Here is a 9,737-nt window from a genome sequence, read left to right on the forward strand (position 1 = left end):
TGCTTTCAAAATAAAAAAGCTCTAGCACATGGGTAATCCCTGCTTCCCTCTGCGAAGGGCCTTTCTTTTACCTTTATGTAGAGTCTTCATCTTCTGCTTTATGCACCAATTAAGAGATCGAGCATAGTTTTCATTCTTAGTGCAATAATGTGCATAGTCCCAAAATTATTATTGAATGATTCATGATTATGTTATTGTTTGTTCTAAAATTACTTGCATCTAGTCACTCTCTGAACTTTGAAGGTGTCCTTGCATTTATGTTTTGCTATTCCATAAAGGACATGTTGACTACCACTTTGTTATGTTTACTCTATGATCATAAACACACAGTTGCTTTCAATGCACAATTATTCATGATTTTTTGTTTAGTTACTCTTCATGTTATAACATAGTTGCTAAGTTTGATTGAATCATATCTATCATGCCTATGTTAGAGTACTTGGATCCCAGCTCACAATGCTTTACATGCTTGATCAAGATTGTGTTGGCTTCATGTCACCTCAAAAATTATTTTGTTATTACTTACCTATTCGAGGGCGAGCAAGAGTTAAGCTTGCGGATGCTGATACGTCTCAAACGTATCTATAATTTTTGATGCTCCATGCTTGTTTTACACCAATTCATATATGTTTTTTTACACTTCGTTGCACTTTTACATGATTTTCGGCACTAACCTATTAACAAGATGCTACAGTGTCAGTTCCATGTTTTCTGATGTTTTTGTATTTCAAAAAAGTTGTACAAAAAATATTCTCGGAATTGAACGAAACAAAGATGAAGTCAATATTTTACCAAAACGAAGACGAAGTCCAGAGGGGGGTCGAAGAGGCGCCACAGGGCGGACAGACCACCCCATGGCGCGGCCTGGACCTGGCCCGCGCCTAGGGATGGTCTGGGCCCACCAGGAGTCCCATCGACCTAAACCCTCCGTCTATTTATACATCTTCTCGGGAAAACCGTGGATACCCGAGCCTTCATCCACGAAAATTTCCGTCGCGGCCGCCATCGCCGAACCCATCTCAGGGGGTTCTGAAGCTCTTCCCGGCACCCTGCCGGAGGGGGAAATCATCACCGGAGGCATCAACATCGTCATGCTCGCCTTCGAAGTGATGCGTGAGTAGTTCATCCCTGGACTATGGGTCCATAGTAGTAGCTAGATGGTTGTCTTCTCCACTTTGTGTTTCATGTATTGATCTTGTGAGTTGCCCTACATGATCAAGATCATCTTTATGTAATCCTATACGTTTGGTTTGCTGGATCCGATGAATATTGAATACTATGTTGAGATTGATGATATATTCATGTCATATGTTACTTGTGATCTTGCATGCTCTTCGTTACTAGTAGAAGCTCTGGCCAAATGGATACTTGTGACTCCAAGAGGGGGTATTTATGCTCGATAATAGGTTCATGCCTCTAGGTTTCTGGGAGAGTTACTTTATAACTTCTAAGATTGTAGATGTGCTGTTGCTACTAGGGAGAAAACAACAATGTTTTATCCAAGGGTAATTCTATTGTTTACTTTACACACATTGCTTAATGCGATAGTCTGTTGTTTGCAACTTTATACTGGAAGGGTGCGGACGCTAACCTGAAGGTGGATTACTAGTCATAGACGCAGTTGGATTACGGTCTAAGTATTATGTTGTAACGCCCAATACCAAATATCATAGTAATCATCTTGTCATGTATGATCGATATTCTAAAATTGCCCAGCTGTAATTCGTTCACCCAACATGCTATTTTTCTATGGAGAGACACCTCTAGTGAACTGTGGACCCCGGTCCTATTTCCTTTACTGATAAATTCAACTGCAATCCTATTCTGTTTACTTTCTGCAAACATCTCATTCCATTCGATACGTCTAATCCTTTGTGTTCAGCAAACCGGTGAGATTGACAACCTCACTGTAAGTTGGGGCAAAGTACTTTGGTTGTGTTGTGTGCAGGTCCACGTTGTTGCTGACGCCGGTAGTGCACCCTGCCACTAGTCAGCCAGCAACACCTTCAGAAGTCACGTCTTCCTCCTACTGGTTGATTAAATCTTGGTTTCGTACTGAGAGAAAACTTGATGTTGTGCTCATCACACCTTTCTCTTGGGGTTCCCAACAGCGTGTCTGCATATGACAAGCACACGCCATCAAAGGGTGCCTTCACGTCCTTCGTCACCGTCCTCTTGGAATCTTTCGGCTCCATGGCTGCTAGGGTTGAGTGTGTGGCGGCAACGGCGAGGTTTGTGTGGGAAAGAGCAGCGACGGTCGAAAGAAATGAAAGCGGCGACGGGATAATTGAAAGAGAAATGAGAATTGTGAGTCTATGAACCGCCATTGTGTCAATGATAGGGCGGGCCCGCCGCTCGACACACCGCCCCGCGTTGCGTCCAGCGCGCCGTAACGACTCATGTGTAACAGAAACAACCACAGTGCATCAGCCACCGTATTGGATCGTGCCGACCGAAACGGCCTTTGGAACGCACGACTAGACGCGGTCTAGTGTCCGGCGCACCCCAAAGACTCTTACAAGATGCTTTGAGGGACGCGAGTGGAGATGATTTAAGACGCTCATCCCAATGTGACCATATGAATGTGTCCGTTTGTAAAGATTTTCAGAAATCCTCAGATTGTACTCCATTCAATCAGATTACATACCGAGTTTTGAGATCAATGTGACACAGATCAATTCATTCAATCAGATTACAGCTCGTTTTTACTCTGACATATTTGAGCGGTGCCCATCCGACGAGGAACGCATCAGTGCTCCGCTGAAAACAGAAGAAAACTAGCATCGTGTTTCCTTTCCATATTTAATCCACGATCCAAACTAATGCAACAGATACAGCAGCAAACCAAAAGCTCCAACCAAAGCACGTTCCTACAGAATTCGAAACCCAAATGCACAAACAGTAACCAGAACGAATGAAGTCAAGATCAGCACGCGCACGGCGCACATACACAAACTTCAACTTCGACCACATATACACGTGGTGCTACGACATGGCGACGGCGTCGACATCCCCATTCACCTCTGCCTCCACGAGGCTCCCCTCGTTGCCGCTCCTCTCTTCCACGACGTCCGCGGCCAGCCGGCCTTCCCCAAGCACGACGTCGAGAATCCTGAGCATCTCCTCGGGCGCGACGAGCTGCGGGAAGTGGCCGACGGAGTCGATGGTCTCCATGGCGGCGCTGGCGCAGCGCTTCATGCGGCCCTGCATGTAGCGGCCGACGGAGGGCGGCGCGGCGAAGTCCCCGGACACGTGCACCAATGTGCACGGCACGACCACGCGGTCCAGCACCTCCCGCTGGTCGCCCAGGAAGAGCATGCGCGCCAGGCCGTGCGCCACGCGAGGGTCCATGGCGAAGAAGCTCCGCGCCAGCGGCTCCACGGCCGACGGGTCTGTGGTGCCGACGGCGAGCGCGACGAAGCCCTTCGCCCAGGAGTGGAACTCCGACGAGATGTTCTTTAGCATCTCGTCGATGTCCGACTTGTCGAACCCGCCCTCGTAGTCCTCCGAGTTCATGTACCTGAATATTCATAGGGTCTTTCAATCAGATTGCGAAATAATGTATTGCCTGATTTTTATGATGCTTAAGTCCCGCTCGGCGGTGAACACACGTTTAGATTGCTGATCTAGATTCTAACGTCCTTGTCAAGATAAATCCGACAGCGAAAACAGATGAAGATTCTGATAACAGTGGATTTGAACATTTCAGAAAATTCAAACTCTGCATTTGTTTTGGACATTTCAAATTGTTTTTGGACATTTTCAGAACTAATCGTAAGTGTTCATTTTTCCCCTGCCGGTTCTCCATTCATATTTGGACAGCAGTGGATTGTGGGTTGAGTTTTTTTCAACCTTGAGATAAGGGAGAAGCCGCCAACACCGTCAACATCAAATATTGGTTGATCAATGCGGCCAATATTAAAGTCATCCTTCTCATGCTTGTAGAGTGGGATATTTGGAACAAGAGGAACAATAGAGATTTTCGGAAATCTCTACCTTGATGTTTGGCAGCGGCTAAGCACTTGGGTATAGGCTCTTGGGAGTTTTGTGAGGCGTCATTGGCATATTTAGTGTTGTAACAAACTTTTCTCTTCCAGTCCAATGAAACGAGCAAAATTTATATCCCCCATTTCAAAATTAAACCAAGTGTTCATTCTTTTCGGTACCTATTTTTATGTGTGGCAATTGAACATGCTCATGAACCAAAAATAAAGGGTAGGACCATGAAACAAATCAATGAAATGAGTCTACTTCACTTGGTTAGAAAAGTGGATGTGCAACTCAGCTATCCAGGTTCAAGTCCTCATGAACACATATTTGGGTTCTTAGTTAGATAAGTTCCAAGCACAATCAAGAAAAGATGAAAAATACATGTTACCATCTATAAAACCGTAATACATAAGGAATCTAGTACTATATATTTTTACAATCTCCTTAATAAATCAAACATCTGTAGAAAATACTAAAATACCCATTCCATCAAAATACACCATATCTTTTTTTTGAGTGAATTCCACGTTTTACACCGTAGTTGTGTATTTGTGGCACATATTACCCCATTTACTCGAACTTCTACAAAATACTCATTCACGAGACTTTCAACACTTTTTAGCTCCAATTTAGCATTTTGCTTGTTACTGTTAGATATGATAGACATGATACATCGATGTCGAGCAACAAAATATGTAAATATCAGAGGGCCTCATGGACGATTATGTCCAAAAAAAATCCATATAGTCCATGACTCCATTCCTCACTATCATCTTAATATTTCTGGACCCCGGTCAACAGCTAACACCATGCCCAATAGATACACATAAAAAAATAAGCATCGGAAGATTTTAAAATGGGTATCTACATAGATTTTCACTTGGCAGGGTAATTAGTGTCACAAATGCATAACTAGAGGGTAAAAGGTGGGAATTCACTCTATTTTTTACATTGCATAGTCAATTTTCTTGCGAGGATGCATAATTAATTTGTTAAGAAAACAAAGAAAAATCTCGCCATAAAAATCCATCGCACATCATCTAAAAGAGAGTGATCCTAACCACATGATAATTAACCTCAGAACTATTTAATACCAAGGAACTTTAAGTATTAAAGTTTGAAATGCTTCAAATTAATTAATTCAAAAAAAAAAACTGCATTTAACAATCACTATGTGTAGTGCGGCTTTTATATGATAGAAATTTTGTTTGAACCAAGGAAGGGAACATCTTGGAAGATTTTAATTAGTCTGATACTTTGATGTCAACCAAAGTAAAGGCAGTCAATCAAGGAAATAACCCTAAACTTCTTTCCTATTTTTGCTCCACTCTGTAGAAGAAATTGACCGAACAAGCCGGCAGTACCACAGGAGCGGAGATATGCATGGAGAAGGATGGCCGTGCACGAACCTCGGGGACGCGCCGACGAGCACTAGATGGGTGAAGAGGTCAGGCCGCCTGACGGACGCAATGCACCCGACCATGCCGGCCATGGAGTGTCCAACATACACCGCGCCTTTCAGCTTCACCTCGTCCATGAGCACCACCAGCTCGTCGGCGAACCTGGAGAACGTGTAGCGCTCTTCCTCATCGGCGGCGGCGCCGGAGAAATCCCAGTCAAAGAGGAGCACCTGCGCACCGTAATTAGTACAGTACATCCTCCATGCGAGTACTAATATGTGCAAGGTAGATATGCATGTCAGAGTACGTACCTTGTTGCTCTTTGACAGGTGAGGCAGCACCTTGTCCCAGATGGCTTGGCTTGCTCCATAGCCATGGGACAGAACCAAGGTCCTCTCCCCACACCCAACGATTCTTGGATTCAGGTACATGGCTTCTTTGTTCTCTAGACGTTTTAGAGAGAGAGAGAGAGAGAGAGAGAGAGAGAGAGAGAGAGGTCCCTCTTGAATCTTGATCTATAGGCCGTATTTATAGAAGCAATAAGGATTTTTGTCATCGATCCACTTCTTTGTATGTACTCAGTAGACTTTCGTACCGAAAATACTGTTTCTCCTAATAAGTCAAAATCTATATATAACTGTAAATTTTATTGAAACTTGTGGTGACAAAAAATTCACATACATGGCTGATAGTTAAGTATGTGGGTTGCCAAAGTTGCCTCAAACAGGGGAAATTTTGAAAGGGACGTCTGCTGCATTGCCCAAGATAAATTGTTCTATGCTAAACGGATTGTAATTCTCAAGTGGCGATCATTGTCGCTTATTATATCCGGTGATTGCTTACAGATAGAATCCTGAGGTTAATTAATAATGTAATTTTCAGGTCCTCGCGGCGTTACGTGTTTAAGAGAAGAAGGAAGATGAGCCTAAATATATGGAGCCAACACAAGATAAAACGTGTACAACTGTATAATTAGCAAGAGGCACATCTGGAGCAGCCGTCGCCCGTCGCAGTGGAACGAGGTGGTGCTACCGTCAGGTGTCCGTCCACACCTTCGCACCGGCCGTAACAAGTGGTGGTGGCGATCACGAGATATAACCCATGTCGACGGTGTTTTTTTTCCGAAATATTTATCGCACACGATTTCTGTTCTACTCCGTACAAGCATAAGCGAAAATATCTCATGTCACACACGTTTCCGTTTATGTAACCGCGAGCACGAAAGACGCCATTGCTTTTTCGAACCGTGTGAGATAGTTGCCTCTATTGTTCATCATGCATGTAGACGATTTCTCAAACCATGAGCAACGGCCCATTTTAAGAAACTGTCTGCAAAGCCTAGCTTCGAGTACAAAGGAGCTGAGATCAATTGCGTCTCTATCTTTTCCTTCATATCAGCATAATAATCTTGTTTCAAAACAAAGAATGTCATGCCTTTGTAGTACTATTTTTGTACGACTTTTTCCATATGAAACCAGTTGGTCGTAGAGTCGTAAATGCGTGATCGAAGAAACCGGTGATTATATTTGTTCTGTCCCTGTCGCTTGTGCCAGAGAGTATCATGGAAAAGTGCTAGTTTGTCGTGTGGCTGGGTAGGCGTCGACTGCACGAGTCCAAGGTTACATACACAAATACACAACGCATTTGCAATTAGAGAAGAATCAATCTGGTCACATGATTATTGATCGCCTATACTCTGGCGTAACAGCCTCAGCCAACAAACTCTCTTGCATACAAGCAGTTGAGGACTGTGGACTCTAATTAAGACCACACAAGAACAAATTAATGGAGTAATCATCGATCGGGCCATACATCAAAACATCTATCTACTGTACTGGTTTCTGCGAAGCAGCAGGATGCATGTTACTCTCTCTTGTGGTCGAGATCTGTGCTCAGATTAATTAGGACAACAAGTTATGTGCTTTGGAAGGGCCACGTCGATTTGCTGATTAAGTATTAGCCTGCTGGTTGTTGGACAAACAACCAATCATGTATCAAAGAGTGTTTACAAAAATCGCGTCTAAGAGGAGGAAACACTGGTTACTTGGTCACTTGACCCAGATTCCAGGAATTCTTAGTCTTAGTAACAAGCCGGTGACGACCGTCCTACCAATCGACCGGTCTCCCGGCAGCCCTTCGAGTATAAACTATAATCCTTGCCTTCCCCATTCTAATGGCTTATAAGGGCCGTGATCGTCAGCTTGACCCTTGGATGCAATGTTGTTTCTTGTCTTTTTGTTAATAACTTGGGTGTGTGCATCCTTGATATCTTAATTTGCTCCTGATATTGAGGGGATGCAAAGACCGTGTATGCGCTTTCGTATCTTCTTAATATTAATATATTGCTAGTTATTGTTTTTTTTAAATGTGCGTCACCCCAAGATACACCCCCTCGCGCGACGGGTCCTCCGGGTCAACAACCGCCTCCACCCCGTGCTGCTGGCCCTATGGCTCAACAACAACCTCCTCCACCCCGTGCTGCTGGCCCTGTGGCTCAGCAACAGCCTCCTCCGCCTCGTCCCCGACAACCTTCTGCAACTGGGACGACTGTTGTGGCTGCTCCTGAACAGGTTCTCGACCCAAGGTACAAGGATTTGGTCTGTTTTAACTGCGGGGATCCAGGACACTTTGTTGGTAACTGTGTGAAGCCCAAGTTATGTTTCATCTGCCATGGAGAGCACAATGTCAACAAGTGTAGTGCATGGACTATTCCCCATCCAATGGCTACTTTCTTTGGTAGTGCTGCTCAATGATACGTCTCCGACGTATCGATAATTTCTTATGTTCTATGCCATATTATTGATGATACCTACATGTTTTATGCACACTTTATGTCATATTCGTGCATTTTCTGGAACTAACCTATTAACAAGATGCCGAAGTGCCAGTTCTCGTTTTCGCTGTTTTTGGTTTCAGAAATCGTAGTAACGAAATATTCTCGGAATTGGACGAAACAAAGACCCAGGGGCCTATTTTTCCACGGAGCTTCCAGAAGACCGAAGAACATACGAAGTGGGGCCACGAGGTGGCGACACCACAAGGCGGCGCGGCCCGGGGGGCCCGCGCCGCCCTATGGTGTGGCCCCTCGTCCGGCCCCCGACTCTGCCCTTCCGCCTACTTAAAGCCTCCGTCGCGAAACCCCCGATGCGAAAAACCACGATACGGAAAACCTTACCGAGACGCCGCCGCCGCCGATCCCATCTCGGGGGATTCCGGAGATCTCCTCCGGCACCCTGCCGGAGAGGGGATTCATCTCCCGGAGGACTCTACACCGCCATGGTCGCCTCCGGAGTGATGAGTGAGTAGTTCACCCTCGGACTATGGGTCCATAGCAGTAGCTAGATGGTTGTCTTCTCCTCATTGTGCTTCATTGTTGGATCTTGTGAGCTGCCTAACATGATCAAGATCATCTATCCGTAATTCTATATGTTGTGTTTGTCGGGATCCGATGGATAGAGAATACCATGTCATGTTAATTATCAAGTTATTACATATGTGTTGTTTATGATCTTGCATGCTCTCTGTTACTAGTAGAGGCTGCGGCCAAGTTTTTACTCTTAACTCCAAGAGGGAGTACTTATGCTCGATAGTGGGTTCATGCTGCATTGACACCAGGACAGGTGATGAAAGTTCTAAGGTTGTGTTGTGCTTGTTGCCACTAGGGATAAAACATTGGCGCTATGTCCGAGGATGTAGTTGTTGATTACATTACACACCATACTTAATGCAATTGTCTCGTTGTTAGCAACTTAATACTTGGAGGGGTTCGGATGATAACCTGAATGTGGACTTTTTAGGCATAGATGCCGTTGGATGGCGGTCTATGTACTTTGTCGTAATGCCCAATTAAATCTCACTATACTTATCATGTCATGTATGTGCATTGTTATGCCCTCTCTATTTGTCAATTGCCCGACTGTAATTTGTTCACCCAACATGCTTTTATCTTATGGGAGAGACACCTCTAGTGAACTGTGGACCCCGGTCCATTCTTTAATACTGAAATACAAATCTGCTTGCAATACTTGTTTTTACTATTTTCTCTGCAAACAATCATCTTCCACACAATACGGTTAATCCTTTGTTACAGCAAGCCGGTGAGATTGACAACCTCACTGTTTCGTTGGGGCAAAGTACTTTGGTTGTGTTGTGCGGGTTCCACGTTGGCGCCGGAATCTCCGGTGTTGCGCCGCACTACATCCCGCCGCCATCAACCTTCAACGTGCTTCTTGGCTCCTCCTGGTTCGATAAACCTTGGTTTCTTTACGAGGGAAAACTTGCTGCTGTGCGCATCATACCTTCCTCTTGGGGTTGCCCAACGAACGTGTGAAATACACGCCATCAAGC

The 9,737-nt window shown here is 44.8% G+C and overlaps 1 protein-coding gene across 1 annotated transcript; it reads right to left on the reverse strand.

The window, feature by feature from the left end:
- Window positions 1-2,769: 2,769 nt before the first annotated feature.
- On the reverse strand, window positions 2,770-5,940 carry LOC124681864 (strigolactone esterase D14-like). The gene is made up of 3 exons (XM_047216642.1): window positions 5,702-5,940; window positions 5,400-5,620; window positions 2,770-3,520 (listed from the first exon to the last, which is right to left on the reverse strand). Exons 1-3 carry the CDS (start codon window positions 5,819-5,821, stop codon window positions 2,986-2,988), a joined length of 876 nt encoding a protein of 291 aa, XP_047072598.1. The 5' UTR covers window positions 5,822-5,940; the 3' UTR covers window positions 2,770-2,985.
- Window positions 5,941-9,737: the final 3,797 nt, after the last annotated feature.

The sequence above is a fragment of the Lolium rigidum genome, unplaced genomic scaffold, assembly GCF_022539505.1.
Source record: "Lolium rigidum isolate FL_2022 unplaced genomic scaffold, APGP_CSIRO_Lrig_0.1 contig_57830_1, whole genome shotgun sequence".
Taxonomy (NCBI): Eukaryota; Viridiplantae; Streptophyta; class Magnoliopsida; order Poales; family Poaceae; genus Lolium; species Lolium rigidum.

Bases quoted from the DNA above. Each gene is read 5' to 3' on its own strand.
- LOC124681864 (XM_047216642.1), bottom strand. From the start codon at position 5,821: ATGTACCTGAATCCAAGAATCGTTGGGTGTGGGGAGAGGACCTTGGTT. The intron at 5,621-5,701 runs GTACGTACTCTG...TACGGTGCGCAG, and splicing joins ACCTGTCAAAGAGCAACAAG to GTGCTCCTCTTTGACTGGGA. The intron at 3,521-5,399 runs GTTCGTGCACGG...ATGAATATTCAG, and splicing joins CTCGTCGGCGCGTCCCCGAG to GTACATGAACTCGGAGGACT.